The sequence below is a fragment of the Oncorhynchus mykiss genome, chromosome 2 (assembly GCF_013265735.2).
Source record: "Oncorhynchus mykiss isolate Arlee chromosome 2, USDA_OmykA_1.1, whole genome shotgun sequence".
Lineage (NCBI taxonomy): Eukaryota > Metazoa > Chordata > Actinopteri > Salmoniformes > Salmonidae > Oncorhynchus > Oncorhynchus mykiss.
Genome location: NC_048566.1, coordinates 13,436,043 through 13,459,510, shown reverse-complemented (window position 1 = coordinate 13,459,510; position 23,468 = coordinate 13,436,043). Strand labels below are relative to the sequence as shown.

Genomic DNA, 23,468 nt, shown 5'->3' with positions numbered 1-23,468 from the left:
CAATGAGCATAGCCTTGCTACTGAGACAGGCTATGGGCACACTGCCCACGAAATGAGGTGGAAACTGAGCTGCACTTCATAACCTCCTGCCAAAAGTAGGACCTTATTAGAGACACATATTTCCCTCAGATTACACAGACCCACAAAGAATTTGAAAATTATATTAGGTGAGTTGCAACAGTGTGACATCACAGCAGCAAGATTTGTGACCTGTTGCAAATGGAAACCAGTGAAGAACAAACATCATTGTAAATACAACCCATATTTCTGTTTATTTATTTCCCCTTTTGTACTTTAACAATTTGTACACTGTTACAACACTATAAATAGCCATAATTTGACATTTGAAATGTTTCTATTCCTTTGAAACGTGTGTGTGTGTAATGTTTACTGTTCATTTCTGATTGTTCATTTCACTTTTGTTAATCTATTTCACTTGCTTGGCAATGTAAACATATGATTCCCATACCAATAAAGCCCTTTGAATTGATAAGAGAGAGCGAGATCAGAGAGGGAGAGAGAGAGAGAGAGAGAGAGAGAAAGCAGAGAGAGAGAGGGGAGAGAGAGAGAGAGAGAGAGAGAGAGAGTGAGGTCTGGGGATTAAGAGAGAGAAATTGAGACATGGAGACGAAGACAAACAGACGTCAATAGACAGTGTTGGTTTTACTCCCTAACATGACAAAGACACTTGCATGGTTTGCGTTGTGTGTTTGTGTGCATGTTGTTTGTGTCATTGCTATGCTATAACACTAAAAGGCCCACTCCCAAAGACACACTTTCCCCAGCGTGCTATAGCCTGGCATGAGAACCCAGAGCTGACCCCCAGAGTGCTATAGCCTGGCATGAGAAGCCAGAGCTGACCCCCAGCGTGCTATAGCCTGGCATGATAACCCAGAGCTGACCCCCAGAGTGCTATAGCCTGGCATGAGAAGCCAGAGCTGACCCCCAGTGTGCTATAGCCTGGCATGAGAACCCAGAGCTGACCCCCAGAGTGCTATAGCCTGGCATGAGAAGCCAGAGCTGACCCCCAGTGTGCTATAGCCTGGCATGAGAAGACATAGCTGACCCCCTGTGTGCTATAGCCTGGCATGAGAAGACATAGCTGACCCCCTGTGTGCTATAGCCTGGCATGAGAAGACAGAGCTGACCCCCTGTGTGCTATAGCCTGGCATGAGAAGCCAGAGCTGACCCCCAGTGTGCTATAGCCTGGCATGAGAAGCCAGAGCTGACCCCCAGTGTGCTATAGCCTGGCATGAGAAGCCAGAGCTGACCCCCAGTGTGCTATAGCCTGGCATGAGAAGCCAGAGCTGACCCCCAGTGTGCTATAGCCTGGCATGAGAAGCCAGAGCTGACCCCCAGTGTGCTATAGCCTGGCATGAGAAGCCAGAGCTGACCCCCAGTGTGCTATAGCCTGGCATGAGAAGACAGAGCTGACCCCCAGTGTGCTATAGCCTGGCATGAGAACCCAGAGCTGACCCCCAGTGTGCTATAGCCTGGCATGAGAAGCCAGAGCTGACCCCCAGTGTGCTATAGCCTGGCATGAGAAGACAGAGCTGACCCCCAGTGTGATATAGCCTAGCATGAGAAGCCAGAGCTGACCCCCAGTGTGCTATAGCCTGGCATGAGAAGCCAGAGCTGACCCCCAGTGTGCTATAGCCTGGCATGAGAAGACAGAGCTGACCCCCAGTGTGATATAGCCTGGCATGAGAAGCCAGAGCTGACCCCCAGCGTGCTATAGCCTGGCATGAGAAGCCAGAGCTGACCCCCAGTGTGCTATAGCCTGGCATTAGAAGCCAGAGCTGACCCCCAGTGTGCTATAGCCTGGCATTAGAAGCCAGAGCTGACCCCCAGTGTGCTATAGCCTGGCATTAGAAGCCAGAGCTGACCCCCCGTGTGCTATAGCCTGGCATGAGAAGACATAGCTGACCCCCAGTGTGCTATAGCCTGGCATGAGAAGACAGAGCTGACCCCCAGTGTGCTATAGCCTGGCATGAGAAGCCAGAGCTGACCCCCAGTGTGCTATAGCCTGGCATGAGAAGTGAGCATTACACAAAGAAGTGCATTTCAAAAAGAAGTGTGCTTTGTTCTGTCTCTGTTCTTTTTTCTATCCTGTCTCCCTTTCTTCTCCACTTTCTCCTGCTTTCTCTCTCTTCCAACTCTCCCCCTTCGTCCCTCCCAGAGAGAGAGAGAGAGAGAGAGAGAGAGAGATAATGGAACAGTCACGTGGAGTGAGGGGATTGACATGCTTTCACATTAGCCTGAGGGCTGTGTTTGTGTCGGAGTGTGTTGGGTAGTTTATTGATCAGTATTATGGACCTAATCATGGATTGATAATCTACAGGCATGTGAGAAAAATAGGGGAGAGCAAGAGAAACAGGGAGAGTGAGACAAAGAGGAGAAAGTGAAGTCAGAGTGAACTGTTGAAGTGGGTTTGGTCTAACAAAGGGTTACAGCCTGTTGTAAACTAGACCATTAGACCATTCACTCACTGGTCTACACACACACACACACGCCTCCTTTGGCCCCCGTGAAGTGAGGTCATGCTATAGTCTATAAGCTGATTTCCAGTGTACTTGCACAATAGCCTTGTGTTATACCAGGCCAGGAGTGCATTTTAACACTACTGCTGGGTGGGATTAGCAGGAGTCATGCTGCTGGGACTATTCTGGGATTACTCCATCCTATTATTACTCCATCCGGATTTCCTTTTTTCATCAACCATGATAGGAGATTGTGAGAGGAGACAGCGGGAGAAAGAGATCGGGGGAATCTTGAGACAGTAGACTCACTACCCTCTGTCTCTTTATTCTCAGACAGACAGAGAGAACCGTCTGTGCATTGAAGAGTCTGAGAGTCTGTCCTGAGAAAGAGCAAGGAGAGAAGAAGGAACATCTACACCTGTAACGGTCGTTGTATGAAGAAGATGAGGACCAAAGCGCAGCGTGGTACGTGTTCATGTTAGTTTATTGACAGTGAACACGAAATACAAATATAACACAATGAATAACCGAAACAGTCCTGAAAGGTGAAAAAACACTAAACATAAATCAACTACCCACAAAACCCATGTGGGAAAAAGCTACCTAAGTATGGTTCTCAATCAGAGACAACGATAGACAGCTGCCTCTGATTGAGAACCACACGGCCAAACAACAAAGAAATACAAAACATAGAAACTGAACATAGAATGGCCACCCTAGTCACACCCTGGCCTAACCAAAATATAGAATAAAAGCCTCTCTATGGCCACAACACTTGACAGGTTCATCACACGTCCAGCTGTAAACAAATCTACACAAAAAAAACATATAAAGTGTTGGTCCCATGTTTCATGAGCTGAAATCAAAGATCCCAGAAATGTTCCATACGCACACATTTGTTTACATCCCTGTTAGTTAGCGTTTCTCCTTTGCCAAGATGATCCATCCACCTGACAGGTGTGGCATATCAAGAAGCTGATTAAACAGCGTGATCATTACATAGGTGAACCTTGTGCTGGGGACAATAAAAAGCCAGTCTAAAATGTGCAGTTGTGTAACAGAACACAATGCCACAGATGTCTCAGGTTTTGAGGGAGAGTGCAATTGGCATGCTGACTGCAGGAATGTCCACCAGAGCTGTTGTCAAATTATTTTATGTTCATTTATCTTCCATAAGCAATCTCCAACATTGTTTTAGAGAATTTGGCAATACTTCCAACCTGCCTCACAACCGCAGACCATGTTTAACCACGCTAGCCCAGGACCTCCACATCCACTTCTTCACCTGTTGGATTGTATGAGACCAGCCACCCGGACAGCTGATGAAACTGTAGGTTTGCACAACCAAAGAATTTCTGCACAAACTGTCAGAAACTGCCTCAGGAAAGCTCATCTGCGTGCTCGTCGTCCTCACGAGGGTCTTGACCTGACTGCAGTTTGGCGTCATAACCGACTTCTGTGGGAAAACGCTCACCTTTGATAGCCACTGGCACACTGGAGAAGTGTTCTCTACACAGATGAATGCCGGTTTTAACTGTACCGGGCACATGGCAGACAGCGTGTATGGCGTCATGTGGGCGAGCGGTTTGCTGATATCAACGTTGTGAACAGAGTGCCCCATGGTGGCGGTGGGGTTATGGTATGGGCAGGCATAAATGACGTACAACGAACACAATTGCATTTTATCAATGGCAATTTGAATGGACAAGATATACTGGGACGAGATCATGAGGCCCATGATCGTGTCATGCTATTCACCACTATTAAAATCAAATCAAATCAAAGTTTATTTATCACGTGCGCCGAATACAACAGGTGAAGTAGACGATACAGTGAAATGCTTACTTACAGGCTCTAACCAATAGTGCAAAAAAGGTATTAGGTGAACAATAGGTAGCTGTATACAGTAGCGAGGCTATCAAAGTAGCGAGGCTACATAGAGACACCGGTTAGTCAGGCTGATTGAGGTGGTATGTACATGTAGATATGGTTAAAGTGACTATGCATACAGTGGGGCAAAAAAGTATTTAGTCAGCCACCAATTGTGCAAGTTCTCCCACTTAAAAAGATGAGAGAGGCCTGTAATTTTCATCATAGGTACACTTCAACTATGAGAGACAAAATGAGAAAAAAAAATCCAGAAAATCACATTGTAATGAATTTATTTGCAAATTATGGTGGAAAATAAGTATTTGGTCACCTACAAACAAGCAAGATTTCTGGCTCTCACAGACCTGTAACTTTTTCTTTAAGAGGCTCCTCTGTCCTCCACTCGTTACCTGTATGTGAACTTATAAGTTCCGCTCCTTGAAAGTGGCAGCTCTACCCTTTAGCTCAGTGCGGATGTTGCCTGTAATCCATGGCTTCTGGTTGGGGTATGTATGTACAGGCACTGTGGGGATGACATCATCGTGTTGATGAAGCCAATTACTGATGTGGTGTACTTTTCAATGCCATCGGAGTAATCCCGGAACATATTCCAGTCTGTGCTAGCAAAACAGTCCAGTAGTTTAGCATCTGCTTCATCTGACAACTTTTTGATCTAGTCACTAGTGCTTCCTGCTTTAATTTTTGCTTGTAACATGCTGACAACATGATGACAAATATTTGGAGATGTGCTTTACTTTGTTAAGTGTCATTTCAAATTAAATTATTAATTAAAATAATGGCGTTGAGAAGACACTGGAGAAAAACATATTTCAGGCACAACAATCTGGTTTATTCATATTGGTGTAGTCCTATCCTTTCTGTTTTACAACATTGAGAGTGTGTGAAAGTGGAAAGAGGGCTTAAGGGGTAAGCTTCCTCAGATATTCTTGGAAACCTAAGAGGGTCAGCAAAGGTTGTAAACAGCAAGTGGCCGTTTTGTTGTTAATGAGACTGACAGGTATAACATTTTCCACCCCATAGCCCACACCTATATTCTATCTTCCTATCATTTTCTAGTCTTATTGATATTTTTCTGTGAGATCTTGAGGGTCATTTGAACATCACAACATAATTAAAGAAGCCCTCCAGGATCTTAAAAACATTAACTTTGTAAGATATAGTATATTAGGAATTGAATTTGTAACATATACCAATTGAACAGGATGTAACATATATGAAATGGATGACTTTGTACACAATTTGATGACATTGTACACAAAGAAAGGGGACCACTTTTGGCTCTTGAGCATCACTTCCGGCTGAAATCATGCAAAAGTTAGAGAGTGCAATTTAACATTTTCTAGACATCACTGTACTTGTAGACTAACACCCCCCCCCCCCCCCCCCCCCCCCACACTTTCTACAGTCTATAATTTCCATATTTGCGTCTTTCACACGAACCTCGTGCCTTCATTCCTTATTTTCCGTGATGATATCATGACTCCGTAGCCCTGCAGCTTGGGGTTTAGAGAGATTGAGCCATCGAGTTACAGAGCGGGGGAGAAGGCTATCCAGTCTCCCAGCTGCATGCTCTCTAATAACCAAAGCCTCGGTGAAGAGAGGAGAGGGAGAGGGAGGGGGACTCAATAGGGAGGCAATGAAACGGACTCATCCGCGTAACTAGACACTACCAGTCCAGTTCAGTGTTCAGAGCATGCGAGAGCGTAGCTAGACCAACCGCATTCAGTTATATCTACAAAGGAATAGAGAGGGAGAAAATAGAAGTGTTCCAGCCTAGGGAGGCGGCGAGGAAAGGAGCAAGACATAGGCTACTGGCGGCTTTCGAGCGTCACAGGCATATACACCCCGTGTCCAGAATTTACGGCCATTCTTGGCATCAGCCTGTTGTACAAAATTGCGGATTTATAACTGAGTGAATTCGGGGATAGTCATCGACAGTCCTATCCTTCACAATGAAGAAAAACAATTCAGCTAAACGGGTAAGGTTTCGAAACGATGCAAGTGATGATCACTTCAGCTACAATGTAATAACGGGTTTCTGGTTAGCTGCTATTCCAGAGAATGTAACAAAAAGCTACAATGTAACGAGTGTTGTATTTAATAAACACGTCAATGCTACTTGATACGTTACTGACTCAGTTACTTTATAGCCAAGTCTCAGTCCAAACTCCAAAGTGATGCATTTGTTAGACATGCTGATTTGCTTTATTTATTCATTGTCTAACTGGAGAATGTCCCCCACTATCTTAACTTGATTAACACAATTATATTTGACAAGAGATCTAGCAATGTAGAGTTCAAAAGTGTTGATGTAATGCTTGTTGTGGATGCTGTGAAAGACAAACCTTTTTAGGGAGTGCTCTTTTTGTGTATAACGGAATCATTTTAAAACGAGCTTTATTTTTGGAATGCTATTATCTAACGTGGTCGGTGTAGCCTAACTGAGATCATAAGATGGTGACAAAAACACTGGCCCAAGAAAAACGGTGCGCGCAAGGAATGTGACAGCATCTACATGACAAAGGAAATGACAGGGGGCTGAGTCGCCTCACAAAAAGACTCTCCTCTTTTTCTTGTCTGTTCAGTCCCCCTTTCGAATCTAAACGAGGTGCTCTGGCAATTTCATGTCTTAACTGCTACTTTGTTGCTTTCGTTGAATATGCAGGGCCCGCAGGACACAAACCAGCACAACACGCAGCCAGACAAAATCGGTTGGATTCGCAAGTTCTGTGGCAAAGGGATATTTAGGGAGATCTGGAAAAATCGTTTTGTAATACTCAAAGGGGACCAACTTTACATCTCAGAGAAAGAGGTAAGTGACGCCTCTTCATTGAACAGCTGACATTTACACACCTTGACATTTTTTGGAGCATTGAACACATATATATTTTTTAAACTTTTCAAATGCAAACAGAACCAGCACATCTTATACACTAATTTTGGGGTACATTGTAATAGGCCTTGATGAGCATCAACACTGTGAAATATAGGCTACTTTATGACATCATACCGTGGTTTATAAATGCCAGTATTTCCAGTGACAACATACAGTAAGTATATGGACGTGTTTAACCATGTGGCCATGTAGCAGTCTCAAGAGATACCCTAGACATGCTCTCCTCTGTTCTGGATCCACTCAGACTGATGGACCAAATCAGCAGCTCCAAAAGCTTTGTGTGTGTGTATTTGTGTGTGTGTGTTCAGGTTCACTTAAGGCTTCACATAAATCTCTGTATCCTCCCGCCAAGCCTCATCTATCATCCCTCTGGGGCTGGTGAGCCAACGAGTTCTGTCTTTTTCCCCCTCTCTCTCATTCTCTCTCCCTCACCCTGTCTGTCTGTCTGTCTGTCTGTCTGTCTGTCTGTCTGTGTCTCTTCCTCTCCTTCTCTCTCTCTGTCTCTCTCCTCTCTCTCTGTCTCTCTCTCCTTCTCTCTCTCTCTCTGTCTCTCTATGAGTCTCTCTGTCTCTCTATGAGTCTCTCTCTCTCTGTCTCTCTGTCTCTCTCTCTCCTCTCTCTCTCTGTCTCTGTCTCTCCTTCTCTCTCTCTCTCTCTCTGTCTCTCTCTCTCTCTCTGTCTCTCTCTCTCTCTCCTTCTCTCTCTCTCTCTGTCTCTCTATGAGTCTCTCTCTCTCTCTCCCTGTCAGCAACAAACCTGAGCTGCAGCACACCTTCCACCTCACTGGATACCCAACATTATAGATGAAAAAACTCCACTGTATGTCTGCTCTACACTATACTTCAGTTCTTTGACCTACAGTGTCTGTTATCATTGCAGTCAGACGTCAGTTAGAGTGCTCTGAATGGCTGAAGTCTGATTCATTACTCCTGTTAGTTGTCCACAGCAAAACAGCTTGACAGAAGATTAGAAAGTATCCCCATCTCAAATCTGCGCTCATAGAGTGTTTATTAATAGAGGTAGGAAGTCTCCAGAGACCTCTAGCACATCGGTCTAGCCTTCTGACAGAAGGAGTTGTTGGAGAGATAACCCTAGATGGTAATAAGGCGCGCACTAACTGCTGTGGTCAGGCTCACTGAGAACAGAGCGCGTGCTCCAGGTATAGCTACGAGATAGCACAACAGCACCCGCATGGTTGTGGTGTTGCAATATTAAGGCCTTAATGAATGTTGTGGTAACCATAGTGACAGAGCCAGCCTGTGATGTGTCAGGGTGATTGCTCCAGATATTAAACCGAAGCAATAATGAGCCACATAGTAAGAGTCAATGTGGTGCTTGATACAAGGCAGAGGCAGTTTTAAACCGCTTAGCTGAGAGTTTAATAGGGAATTTAATAGAAACGCACATGTACGCACGCGCGCACACACACACACATACACACACACACACACACACACACACACACACACACACACACACACACACACACACACACACACACACACACACACACACACACACACACACACACACACATACTGCGATCGGGCACTGACAGTTCTCTTGCTGGGCTTGCTTTAGAGTTGCAGGGTATTAGTATTCTGCCAAGCTCAGCTGAAGCTTACAGGAGGATGTGTTGGCAGCTTCTAAGGGACCACTTTAACACCTTACTCCAGTTGTAAACAGAACTCCAGGGATCACAGTGGAATCTGACAGACACTGAAGATTCTAAACTGTGATCTAATCAATCGTAACATAATCACAGCTTTGAGGGAAACTAACCTTTGAGAGTTGAATATCAATGCATATGTGGCAAAGAAATGCCTTCCAGGGTTTTGGTCACTTGAAGAGGTCACCAAGCTTATCAATGTAGTGCCCTTTTCAGTCATTTGTCACAGAATGATAAATAAAACCACCCAGAGCTAAGTACCCCAAAATAACTAACCTTAGGAGACAAGGGCAGAGGAAAGCTTCCCTTTGGAAACCCCACCAGATAGAACATTAGCTTTTATCATTGTCAGATAAAATGGTGAATTCATTATCATTTTCCATTGACATTCTGTCATGCGGCATGTTAAGGTGGGTGATGTCAGTGCAGCTCTTATATTCACCCACCAAGCCTTCACTTGAGTTGACTGTCATGACTTATTAAGTGTCAGCAGTCCTGAGAGAGATTTTTACCATGGAGGGAGCATGAGTCACAGGTCCCGTCTGTAATCAACCTGCTAGCCCCCTTTCCCTACACCTTTCCAAGGGTCTTTATAGACGGATGGCTGTAAACAATATGGCTGGAACTCTATGCAGACAACAGGTTTGCCAAATCCTATTCTTTCAGATCTGTAACTGATGACCCTGTGCAACAAGTAGCTTGGGTCCATATCAAGTGGCTAGCAGGTAGGTCTAAAGTCTATGGTCAACAAAGAAAGTGCCTTCCTCGACTTTTCGAGTGGGTGTTAGGGCCAAATGTCAACCCAGCATTATCTTTCAAGACAGTGCGGGCATGAGGTCAGGTTTCATGGAGATCTGAGAGGAAAAGCCTCCCCGTAGTTGGGACAGCTGTGAGGAGCGAGCTCTGGCAAGTGGGAGAGCTCTGATTTCACCTCGCTGACCAACCTGTTCCAGCCTGACATCTGTCATGTTCTGATTCAGTCTCTGTCCACTTTCACTATGATGTCTGGTGTGTTTCACTACACTCTTTACATACCTAACCACATTCCCGTTTCCCAATTCACTATGATGCTTATACTGTCCTCAACCAAAGAGACAACTAACTGGCAGATATGAGCCATGGACATATTGACTGAATTAGTTCCTTCTTCTGAGTGTTGTTCTTTGCCCAAATAAGGAAGATGTTTCTTCCCTGTGGGGTATTTTGAAACAGTCTTTGTCTCTGTTCTGCTTTGTGTGTTAGAGAGTTATTGGTCAGAGCACCAAACAGTACTTCCTCTCAGAAACTGACCGCATAACCTTCTACAAGACTTGGAGGGATTTTAAGAGCACTTGTGCAAAAGACAATAGCCTAGGTAACACCAGCACACAACAATAAACTTTAGTCCATGACGTTTATCAAATCAAATCAAATGTTATTTGTCACATCGAATACAACCACGAAATGCTTAGTTACAAGCCAACAATTCAAAGTTTTCAAAAAGTAAGTAAGAAAAATGCGCAAAATAACTAAATGAAAAAGAGTAACACAATAAAATAACAATAAAGTGGCCATATAGAAAGGGGTACTGGTACAGAGTCAATGTGCAGGGGTACGGGTTAGTCAAGGTCATTGAGGTAATATGTTCATGTAGGTAGGAGAAAGTGACTATGCATAGAAAATAAACAGAGAGTAACAGCAGTGTATGTGTATGTGTGGCGTCAATATGCATGTGTGTATGTGTTTTGTGTGTGTGTGTGTGTGTGTGTGTTGGAGTGTCAGTGTAGTATGTGTGAGTGTGTGGTTAGAGTCCAGTGAGTGTACATGGAGCCTGTGAGTGTACATGGAGCCTGTGAGTGTACATGGATCCTGTGAGTGTACATGGAGCCTGTGAGTGTACATGGAGCCTGTGAGTGTACATGGAGCCTGTGAGTGTACATGGAGCCTGTGAGTGTACATGGAGCCTGTGAGTGTACATGGAGCCTGTGAGTGTACATGGAGCCTGTGAGTGTACATGGAGCCTGTGAGTGTACATGGAGCCTGTGAGTGTACATGGATCCTGTGAGTGTACATGGAGCCTGTGAGTGTACATGGAGCCTGTGAGTGTACATGGATCCTGTGAGTGTACATGGAGCCTGTGAGTGTACATGGAGCCTGTGAGTGTACATGGAGCCTGTGAGTGTACATGGAGCCTGTGAGTGTACATGGAGCCTGTGAGTGTACATGGAGCCTGTGAGTGTACATGGAGCCTGTGAGTGTACATGGAGCCTGTGCAAAAGATTCCGTGCAAAACATGTGAATAAACAATAACAAAAGGTGGTAAATGTAAATAGCCCGGGTGGCCATTTTATTAACTGTTCAGCAGTCTTATGGCTTGGGGGTAGAAGCTGTTTAGAAGCCTCTTAGACCTAGACTTGGCGCCCCGGTACCGCTTGCCGTGCGGTAGCAGAGAGAACAGTCTATGACTTGGGTGGCTTGGGACTTTGACCATTTTCCTCTGACACCGCCTGGTGTAGAGGTCCTAGATGGCAGGGAGCTCGGCCCCAGTGATGTACTGGGCCATAAGCACTACCCTCTTTAGTGTCTTGTAGTCGGATGCAGAGCAGTTACCATACCAGCGGCGATGGATGCTCTTGTTGGTGCAGCTGTAGAACTTTCTGAGGATCTGTGCTCCCATGCCAAGTCTTTTCAGCCTCCTGAGACAGGATAGGCGTTGTCGTGTCCTCTTCACGACAGTGTTGGTGTGTTTGGACCATGATAGGTCCTTAGCAATGTTCCCTCTAGCAGCTCCCCTGGGGCTGCTGCGTTGAATAAATATCATCTTGCGCAGAGAAGCATAAAATTGAACTTCACTCAACTTTCTAGAGATAACACTATCAACGTTTCCCTTTACTGTGGGAATTGTGATCGAATCAACGCAATATTAGCCACTTTCAATGCAACATACCGAAACAAAATTAACAATGCAAGACTTAGTATGCAAAACTAACTATGCAAGAGATTTTGTTATAGGCAGAACGCATCAGAGTAGGATTCTATGACATTGACAAGCACGACTCAGGCCCGTACTCTACACACACCGGTGCCCCAAAACCAATCAGAGCTGCAGTAGGCCTATATACAAATAGATCAATCCATATAAGGATCTGTGCCATTCACATTGAACTGGACTGTTTTTACAGCATGAGCGGTCATCAGTAGATGAGCTTGTTTTGAGATCAAAGCGAGAGTTACATCTACCGACGTGTGCACATTAGGACATTTGTTCATATCCTTTGCTAGTTAGTGAGTTAATAGTCCAGTTTTAGATCATTTGTAGTCATCAATGGGGGGAGTTATTGCTTCCTACAAAAGCACAAAAGCTTTGCATTTTGAAAAGCGAGTCAGGAAAGGAGTTTTTTCTTGTCTTAAAGGGGCAGTGTTGTGGCCATTAGGCAGAGGGGAGCATCATTTATCTGATTCTCTGTAATAGTGGTATGGGAATAATAATGCATTTTATTTTGTTAACTGGTTTCTTGCATCAAACAACACAACAACATTTTCAGTCACCTCCTTGTCTGAAGGACAACTGGATAAACAGGTTAATGTCAAGCTCTGCATGTTTTTATCAAAAGTCAAAAGTCATGGAATGTCGGCCTATGTTGAACACCACACATTGGCTGAACGATAGAACAGCTATTCCCATGTTCAAATGTAATGGGATGCATTTTTCCCTTGTTTCTGATGATAGACCACTCTGGTAGGTCTACATTATGATCAAATAGCCACAGTAGACTACTTGGCCACCGTTAAAACTAACTTAAAGCGGGTACAGCCTCAGTGTTTACAGTAAACGTGCACCAGAAGTAACATTGGAACATTGTTCCTTAGTGATGTGGACACCAAGAAGCTCTCGACCTGCTCCACTACTGCCCTGTCAATGTGAATGGGGGTATGCTCGGCCCTCGTTTTCCTCTTTGTCTTGCTCACGTTGAGGGAGAGGTTGTTCTCCTGGCGCCACACTGCCAGGTCTCTGAGGTCTTATTCTATTGGGTTGATGAGGTCTTATTCTATTGGCTTGATGAGGTCTTATTCTATTGGGTTGATGGGGTCTTATTCTATTGGCTTGATGAGGTCTTATTCTATTGGCTTGATGAGGTCTTATTCTATTGGGTTGCTGAGGTCTTATTCTATTGGCTTGATGAGGTCTTATTCTATTGGGTTGTGTTACGGTGCGTGAATGAGGACCCAAAAGCGAATTAACGTAAACAGAGCTTCTTTAATAACAAAACAAAACGTAGGCTCAGATGGACCGGCAGGTTCCGACAGGACAGGACAAGGTTGCAGCAAACATGACGATAGTCTGGTTCAGGCATGAACAACACAAACAAGAATCCGACAAAGACAGGAGCAGAAACAGAGAGAGATATAGAGGACTAATCAGAGGGAAAAAGGGAACAGGTGGGAAAAGGGGTGACGAGGTAGTTAGGAGGAGACAAGGCACAGCTGGGGAAAAGAGGGGGAGAAAAGGTAACCTAACAACGACCAGCAGAGGGAGACAGGGTGAAGGGAAAGGACAGAAACAAGACACAACATGACAGTACATGACAGTACCCCCCCACTCACCGAGCGCCTCCTGGCGCACTCGAGGAGGAAACCTGGCGGCAACGGAGGAAATCATCGATCAGCGCACGGTCCAGCACGTCCCGAGAGGGAACCCAACTCCTCTCCTCAGGACCGTACCCCTCCCAATCTACTAGGTACTGATGACCACGGCCCCGAGGACGCATGTCCAAAATCCTACGGACCCTGTAGATGGGTGCGCCCTCGACAAGGATGGGGGGGGGGGGGGGGGGGAGACGAGCGGGGGCGCGAAGAACGGGCTTGATACAGGAGACATGGAAGACCGGGTGGACGCGACGAAGGTATCGCGGAAGAAGAAGTCGAACTGCGACAGGATTAATGACCTGAGAAATACGGAACGGACCAATGAACCGCGGGGTCAACTTGCGAGAAGTGGTCTTAAGGGGAAGGTTCTGAGTGGAGAGCCAAACTCTCTGACCGCGACAATATCTAGGACTCTTAGTTCTACGCTTATTAGCAGCCCTCACAGTCTGCGCCCTATAACGGCAAAGTGCAGACCTGACCCTCTTCCAGGTGCGCTCGCAACGTTGGACAAAAGCCTGAGCGGAGGGGACGCTGGACTCGGCGAACTGAGATGAGAACAGCGGAGGCTGGTACCCGAGGCTACTCTGAAAAGGAGATAGCCCGGTCGCAGACGAAGGAAGCGAGTTGTGGGCGTATTCTGCCCAGGGGAGCTGTTCTGACCAAGACGCAGGGTTGCGAAAAGAAAGACTGCGTAAGATGCGACCAATAGTCTGATTGGCCCGTTCTGCTTGACCGTTAGACTGGGGGTGAAAGCCGGAAGAGAGACTGACGGAAGCCCCAATCAAACGGCAAAACTCCCTCCAAAATTGAGACGTGAATTGCGGACCTCTGTCCGAAACGACGTCTGACGGAAGGCCATGAATTCTGAAAACATTCTCGATGATGATTTGTGCCGTCTCTTTAGCAGAAGGAAGCTTAGCAAGGGGAATAAAATGAGCCGCCTTAGAGAACCTGTCGACAACCATAAGAATAACAGTCTTCCCCGCTGACGAAGGCAGTCCGGTGACAAAATCTAAGGCGATGTGAGACCACGGTCGAGAGGGAATGGGAAGCGGCCTGAGACGGCCGGCAGGAGGGGAGTTACCGGGCTTAGTCTGCGCGCAGACCGAACAAGCAGCCACGAAACGACGCATGTCATGCTCCCGGGTGGGCCACCAAAAACGCTGGCGAATGGAAGCAAGCGTACCCCGAACGCCAGGGTGGCCGGCTAACTTGGCAGAGTGAGCCCACTGAAGAACGGCCAGACGAGTAGGAACGGGAACGAAAAGAAGGTTCCTAGGACAAGCGCGCGGCGACGGAGTGTGAGTGAGTGCTTGCTTTACCTGCCTCTCAATTCCCCAGACAGTCAACCCGACAACACGCCCCTCAGGGAGAATCCCCTCGGGGTCAGTGGAGGCTACTGAAGAACTGAAGAGACGAGATAAAGCATCAGGCTTGGTGTTCTTAGAGCCCGGACAATAACAAATCACGAACTCGAAACGAGCGAAAAACAGCGCCCAGCGCGCCTGACGCGCATTAAGTCGTTTGGCAGAACGGATGTACTCAAGGTTCCTATGGTCGGTCCAAACGACAAAAGGAACGGTCGCCCCCTCCAACCACTGTCGCCATTCGCCTAGGGCTAAGCGGATGGCGAGCAGTTCGCGGTTTCCCACATCATAGTTACGTTCCGACGGCGACAGGCGATGAGAAAAATACGCGCAAGGGTGGACCTTGTCGTCAGAGAGGGAGCGCTGAGAAAGAATGGCTCCCACGCCCACCTCTGACGCGTCAACCTCGACAACGAACTGTCTAGAGACGTCAGGTGTAACAAGGATAGGTGCGGATGTAAAACGATTCTTGAGGAGATCAAAAGCTCCCTGGGCGGAAACGGACCACTTAAAGCACGTCTTGACAGAAGTAAGGGCTGTGAGAGGAGCTGCCACCTGACCGAAATTACGGATGAAACGACGATAGAAGTTCGCGAAGCCGAGAAAGCGCTGCAGCTCGACGCGTGACTTAGGGACGGGCCAATCAATGACAGCTTGGACCTTAGCGGGATCCATCTTAATGCCTTCAGCGGAAATAACAGAACCGAGAAATGTGACGGAGGAGGCATGAAAAGTGCACTTCTCAGCCTTCACAAAAAGACAATTCTCTAAAAGGCGCTGGAGGACACGTCGAACGTGCTGAACATGAATCTGGAGTGACGGTGAAAAAATCAGGATATCGTCAAGGTAAACGAAAACAAAGATGTTCAGCATGTCTCTCAGGACATCATTGACTAATGCCTGAAAGACAGCTGGAGCGTTAGCGAGGCCGAAAGGAAGAACCCGGTACTCAAAGTGCCCTAACGGAGTGTTAAACGCCGTCTTCCACTCGTCCCCCTCCCTGATGCGCACGAGATGGTAAGCGTTATGAAGGTCCAACTTAGTGAAAAACCTGGCTCCCTGCAGGATCTCGAAGGCTGAAGACATAAGAGGAAGCGGATAACGATTCTTCACTGTTATGTCATTCAGCCCTCGATAATCTATGCAGGGGCGCAGGGACCCGTCCTTCTTCTTAACAAAAAAAAACCCCGCTCCGGCGGGAGAGGAGGAGGGGACTATGGTACCGGCGGCAAGAGCTACAGACAAATAATCTTCGAGAGCCTTACGTTCGGGAGCCGACAGAGAGTATAGTCTACCCCGGGGGGGAGTGGTTCCCGGAAGGAGATCAATACTACAATCATACGACCGGTGTGGAGGAAGAGAGGTGGCCCTGGACCGACTGAACACCGTGCGCAGATCGTGATATTCCTCCGGCACCCCTGTCAAATCACCAGGCTCCTCCTGTGAAGAAGAGATAGAGGAAACAGGAGGGATAGCAGACATTAAACATTTCACATGACAAGAGACGTTCCAGGAGAGGATAGAATTACTAGACCAATTAATAGAAGGATTATGACAAACTAGCCAGGGATGGCCCAAAACAACAGGTGTAAAAGGTGAACGAAAAATTAAAAAAGAAATGGTTTCGCTATGATTACCAGAAACAGTGAGGGTTAAAGGTAGCGTCTCACGCTGAATCCTGGGGAGAGGACTACCATCCAGGGTGAACAAGGCCGTGGACTCCCTTAACTGTCTGAGAGGAATGTCATGTTCCCGAGCCCAGGTCTCGTCCATAAAACAGCCCTCCGCCCCAGAGTCTATTAAGGCACTGCAGGAAGCTGACGAACGGTCCAGCGTAGATGGACCGACAAGGTAGTGCAGGATCTTGAAGGAGAGACAGGAGTAGTAGCGCTCACCAGTAGCCCTCCGCTTACTGATGAGCTCTGGCTTTTACTGGACATGAAGTGACAAAATGACCAGCAGAACCGCAATAGAGACAGAGGCGGTTGGTGATTCTCCGTTCCCTCTCCTTAGTCGAGATGCGGATACCTCCCAGCTGCATAGGCTCAGCACCCGAGCCGGCAGAGGAAGATGGTAGTGATGCGGAGAGGGGGGCAACGGAGAACGCGAGCTCCTTTCCACGAGCTCGGTGACGAAGATCAACCCGTCGCTCAATGCGAATAGCGAGTTCAATCAAGGAATCCACGCTGGAAGGAACCTCCCGGGAGAGAATCTCATCCTTTACCTCTGCGCGGAGACCCTCCAGAAAACGAGCGAGCAAAGCCGGCTCGTTCCAGCCACTGGAGGCAGCAAGAGTGCGAAACTCAATAGAGTAGTCTGTTATGGATCGATTACCCTGACATAGGGAAGACAGGGCCCTGGAAGCCTCCTCCCCAAAAACAGATCGATCAAAAACCCGTATCATCTCCTCCTTAAAGTCCTGATACTGGTTAGTACACTCAGCCCTTGCCTCCCAGATTGCCGTGCCCCACTCACGAGCCCGTCCAGTAAGGAGAGATATGACGTAGGCGACACGAGCAGTGCTCCTGGAGTAAGTGTTGGGCTGGAGAGAAAACACAATATCACACTGGGTGAGGAACGAGCGGCATTCAGTGGGCTCCCCAGAGTAACACGGCGGGTTATTGATTCTGGGCTCCGGAGATTCGAAAGCCCTGGAAGTGGCCGGTGGATCGAGGCGGAGATGGTGAACCTGTTCTGTGAGGTTGGAGACTTGGGTGGCCAGGGTCTCAACGGCATGCCGAGCAGCAGACAATTCCTGCTTGTGTCTGCCTAGCATCGCTCCCTGGATCTCGACGGCTGAGTGGAGAGGATCCGAAGTCGCTGGGTCCATTCTTGGTCGGATTCTTCTGTTACGGTGCGTGAATGAGGACCCAAAAGCGAATTAACGTAAACAGAGCTTCTTTAATAACAAAACAAAACGTAGGCTCAGATGGACCGGCAGGTTCCGACAGGACAGGACAAGGTTGCAGCAAACATGACGATAGTCTGGTTCAGGCATGAACAACACAAACAAGAATCCGACAAAGACAGGAGCAGAAACAGAGAGAGATATAGAGGACTAATCAGAGGGAAAAAGGGAACAGGTGGGAAAAGGGGTGACGAGGTAGTTAGGAGGAGACAAGGCACAGCTGGGGAAAAGAGGGGGAGAAAAGGTAACCTAACAACGACCAGCAGAGGGAGACAGGGTGAAGGGAAAGGACAGAAACAAGACACAACATGACAGTACATGACAGGTTGATGACGTCTTATTCTATTGGCTTGATGAGGTCTTATTCTATTGGGTTGATGAGGTCTTATTCTATTGGCTTGATGAGGTCTTATTCTATTGGGTTGATGAGGTCTTATTGTATTGGGTTGATGAGGTCTTATTGTATTGGGTTGATGAGGTCTTATTCTATTGGGTTGATGAGGTTTTAGTCCATTGGGTTGCACACACACCTCTTTTGTTTGATTTGTGAGTTATCAAGTCATGTCTGGCAGTGTTTCACCTAAGCCGATAACCTCATTGCCCAGTGGGTTTCTGAAACGCTCTGCACATGATTTGCTATCTTGAAGGGGAGCATGTGCTACAGGCTCCCATCCAGTTTGTCTTCTCAACACTGCTAAGCACTAGATCCCTTTTGAGAGCGTTTTCAGCCCACAGCCCCACACTATACTTTCTGCTTCCTCATTGGTATCATCATACTTCCTAACTAAAGGCTGCAGTGTTTATTTGTACTACTTTCTCTTCCTGGACCTGTTCTTATTGAGTCAGTCAAGGGGATGGTATGAGGGAAAGTAGTGTGAGAAAGATCGTCTGTTTGAATTTTAGATGAGCCTGATCAGTTCCAGAACGGGTGGATTTCACTTCACAACCACAGCTTTTCTTCAATGAAACCATTCTAGCAACCTGCTCAGTGATTCATTCAGTGTTGAGGCACAATAAGATTTAGCTCCTTGCATTTGAATTAAAACATAGGCTTACCCCAAGCAGGGGGGGGTTGGAAGAGAGAGAAAGCAGGAGAAAGTGTAGAAGAAAGGGAGAAAGGATAGAAAAAATAACAGAGACAGAACAAAGCACACTTCTTTTTGAAATGCACTTCTTTGTGTATGGCTCACTTCTTATGCCAGGCTATAACACACTGGGGGTCAGCTCTGGCTTCTCATGCCAGGCTATAGCACACGGGGGGTCAGCTCTGGCTTCTCATGCCAGGCTATAGCACACGGGGGGTCAGCTCTGGCTTCTCATGCCAGGCTATAGCACACTGGGGGTCAGCTCTGGCTTCTCATGCCAGGCTATAGCACACTGGGGGTCAGCTCTGGCTTCTCATGCCAGGCTATAGCACACTGGGGGTCAGCTCTGGCTTCTCATGCCAGGCTATAGCACACTGGGGGTCAGCTCTGGCTTCTCATGCCAGGCTATAGCACACTGGGGGTCAGCTCTGTCTTCTCATGCCAGGCTATAGCACACTGGGGGTCAGCTATGTCTTCTCATGCCAGGCTATAGCACACTGGGGGTCAGCTCTGGCTTATCATGCCAGGCTATAGCACACTGGGGGTCAGCTCTGGCTTCTCATGCCAGGCTATAGCACGCTGGGGGTCAGCTATGTCTTCTTATGCCAGGCTATAGCACACAGGGGGTCAGCTCACTTCTCATGCCAGGCTATAGCACACTGGGGGTCAGCTCTTGCTTCTCATGCCAGGCTATAGCACACAGGGGGTCAGCTATGTCTTCTCATGCCAGGCTATAGCACACGGGGGGTCAGCTCTGGCTTCTAATGCCAGGCTATAGCACACTGGGGGTCAGCTCTGGCTTCTCATGCCAGGCTATAGCACACGGGGGGTCAGCTCTGGCTTCTCATGCCAGGCTATAGCACACTGGGGGTCAGCTCTGGCTTCTCATGCCAGGCTATAGCACACTGGGGGTCAGCTCTGGCTTCTCATGCCAGGCTATAGCACACTGGGGGTCAGCTCTGGCTTCTCATGCCAGGCTATAGCACACTGGGGGTCAGCTCTGGCTTCTCATGCCAGGCTATAGCACACTGGGGGTCAGCTCTGTCTTCTCATGCCAGGCTATAGCACACTGGGGGTCAGCTATGTCTTCTCATGCCAGGCTATAGCACACTGGGGGTCAGCTCTGGCTTATCATGCCAGGCTATAGCACACTGGGGGTCAGCTCTGGCTTCTCATGCCAGGCTATAGCACGCTGGGGGTCAGCTATGTCTTCTTATGCCAGGCTATAGCACTCAGGGGGTCAGCTCACTTCTCATGCCAGGCTATAGCACACTGGGGGTCAGCTCTTGCTTCTCATGCCAGGCTATAGCACACTGGGGGTCAGCTCTGGCTTCTCATGCCAGGATATAGCACACTGGGGGTCAGCTCTGGCTTCTCATGCCAGGCTATAGCACACTGGGGGTCAGCGCTGTCTTCTCATGCCAGGCTATAGCACACTGGGGGTCAGCTCTGTCTTCTCATGCCAGGCTATAGCACACTGGGGGTCAGCTCTGGCTTCTCATGCCAGGCTATAGCACACTGGGGGTCAGCTCTGGCTTCTCATGCCAGGCTATAGCACGCTGGGGGTCAGCTCTGGCTTCTCATGCCAGGCTATAGCACACTGGGGGTCAGCTCTGGCTTCTCATGCCAGGCTATAGCACGCTGGGGGTCAGCTCTTGCTTCTCATGCCAGGCTATAGCACGCTGGGGGTCAGCTCTGGCTTCTCATGCCAGGCTATAGCACGCTGGGGGTCAGCTCTGTCTTCTCATGCCAGGCTATAGCTCGCTGGAGGTCAGCTCTGTCTTCACATGCCAGGCTATAGCACACTGGGGGTCAGCTCTGGCTTCTCATGCCAGGCTATAGTACCCTGGGGGTCAGCTCTGGCTTCTCATGCCAGGCTATAGCACGCTGGGGGTCAGCTCTGGCTTCTCATGCCAGGCTATAGCACGCTGGGGGTCAGCTCTGGCTTCTCATGCCAGGCTATAGCACGTAGGGGGTCAGCTCTGGCTTCTCATGCCAGGCTATAGCACGCTGGGGGTCAGCTCTGGCTTCTCATGCCAGGCTATAGCACGCTGGGGGTCAGCTCTGGCTTCTCATGCCAGGCTATAGCACGCTGGGGGTCAGCTCTGGCTTCTCATGCCAGGCTATAGCACGCTGGGGGTCAGCTCTGGCTTCTCATGCCAGGCTATAGCACACTGGGGGTCAGCTCTGGCTTCTCATGCCAGGCTATAGCACGCTGGGGGTCAGCTCTGGCTTCTCATGCCAGGCTATAGCACGCTGGGGGTCAGCTCTGGCTTCTAATGCCAGGCTATAGCACGCTGGGGGTCAGCTCTGGCTTCTCATGCTAGGCTATAGCACGCTGGGGGTCAGCTCTGGCTTCTCATGCCAGGCTATAGCACGCTGGGGGTCAGCTCTGTCTTCTCATGCCAGGCTATAGGACGCTGGGGGTCAGCTCTGGCTTCTCATGCCAGGCAATAGCACGCTGGGGGTCAGCTCTGGCTTCTCATGCCAGGCTATAGCACGCTGGGGGTCAGCTCTGTCTTCTCATGCCAGGCTATAGCTCGCTGGGGGTCAGCTCTGGCTTCTCATGCCAGGCTATAGCACGTTGGGGAAAGTGTGTCATTGGGAGTGGGCCTTTTAGTGTTGTAGCATAGCAATGACATAAACAACATGCACACAAACACGTTAGTGAGTAAAGCCAACAATGTCTATTGACGTCTGTTTGTCCTCTTCTCCATTTCTCTCTCTCTCTCTCTCTCTCTCTTTGATTGGACAGAGGTAATTCAATCTGGATGATTGTTTAATCCCCAGGCCTCTCTCTCTGCTCTCTCTCTGCTTTCTCTCTCTCTCTCTCTGCTCTCTCTGCTTTCGCTCTCTCTCTGCCCTCTCTCTGCTCTCTCTCTCTGCTCTCTCTATCTCTGCTCTCTCTCTGCTCTCTCTGATCTCTCTATCTCTGCTCTCCCTATCTCTGCTCTCCCTATCTCTGCTCTCTCTGCTCTCTCTATCTCTGCTCTCTCTATCTCGGCTCTCTCTCTCTGCTCTCTCTCTGCTCTCTCTCTGCTCCCTGTTCTCTCTGCTCTCTCTATCTCTGCTCTTTCTATCTCGGCTATCTCTCTCTGCTCTCTCTCTGCTCTCTCTCTCTGCTCCCTGTTCTCTCTGCCCTCTCTATCTCTGCTCTCTCTATCTCTGATATCTCTCTGTTCTCTCTCTTTCTCTGCACTCTCGCTAACTCTACCTCTATCTCCCTTCCCTCTCTGTCTACGTCTATCTGCCTTCCCTCTCTGTCTACCTCTATCTCCCTTCCCTCTCTGTCTACCTCTACCTCCCTTCCCTCTCTGTCTACCTCCCTTCCCTCTCTGTCTACCTCTACCTCCCTTCCCTCTCTGTATACCTCTACCTCCCTTCCCTCTCCCTCTGTGTTCTGAATGGGAGTGGTGGGTCTGTGCTAGTGAGCCTCCAGCTGCCCATCAGGAGGGTGAGGGGAGTAGTGGGTTAGATGAGGATGGGCTGCTAGTTTCCATGCCAACCTATAGAATGTCTCCAAAGCCTGGCACGGGGCAGACCATAAGTCCTCATCCTCCCTCCGGAAAGATGCCATGCTGAACGTAATCATGGGCTAGACTCAAGGTGTGAATGAGATGAACAGAAACCCCTCTGTGTCTGGTAATAATAATAGTTTGGTGGGGGCTTGTATGTGTCCTATTTCACACATGTCCAAGTGGGTATTATATACCTGTGGGAATTGGAAGTGTATTTTTTGCATATCCCACCTCCCCTGAGACACCCTTGGAGAGTGGGGTCACGGCCAGGGTCAGCCATTATCAGCGGTGACCTTTGGAGCAATTAGGGTTAAGTGCCTTGCTTAAGGGAACATCAACAGATTTTTCACCTCATCGGCTCAGGGATTCAAACCCGGGACTTTTCTTACTGCCCCAACGCTATAATCGCTAGGCTGCCTGCCGCCCAGATGCGTATGTTATGGTCGTGCTGCTTGTGCATTTTGGACTCATCCCTTGTTACAAAGATGCAGGGTTGTTGAATCCAGCAGACTGTTTAGGGGACTGGTATTAAGTCAAGGATGAACACAAATGAGGAGCCTTCCATTTTAAAAGTGGATAGCAAAGGCTAGTTTATAGTGACACCTCAATGCCTAGGTGTTCCACGTGTTCTAGAAGACAGGGTGGAGGGGGGCATGACTCATTAAAGCAGTGGTCCAAACGGCCTGATTCCAGTGCTGCTGGACTTTTAGCGTTTGCATCAGGGCCATTCAACTCTGGCAGGGAGGATGATGATGGAGTCAAACGGCTGGAAACGCTCAGTACTCTTTTTCTCATTTGAATGTATTTCGGTCCCACTCCAGCCTTGCTGAAATGCTATGTCAACTCACACATTATCCACTGACTGGGGGAGTTGTGGTAAGAGCAATGTAACAAGACTAAATGATCTTTCAATGAAAAAGGGTTTGTGGGGGGTTGGAGTATGGAGAAGAGTTTGAAGGCTCCTTCCTAGATGGGACACATCTCACTTACTGTATACAGAATGTTGTTGTCAAGATCAAAACGAGGTTG

General features: G+C 48.2%; 1 protein-coding gene across 1 annotated transcript in view; it reads left to right on the top strand.

The window, feature by feature from the left end:
- The first annotated feature begins 5,846 nt into the window (after positions 1-5,846).
- The window catches only part of LOC118937745 (pleckstrin homology domain-containing family O member 1-like), a 47,783-nt gene continuing 30,161 nt past the window's right edge, over positions 5,847-23,468 (top strand). Inside the window, exons 1-2 of the mRNA XM_036938437.1 lie at positions 5,847-6,349; positions 7,036-7,182. Of these exons, the coding sequence (XP_036794332.1) occupies positions 6,323-6,349; positions 7,036-7,182 (174 nt within the window). The 5' untranslated portion in view covers positions 5,847-6,322. The remainder of the gene's footprint in view (positions 6,350-7,035; positions 7,183-23,468) is intronic.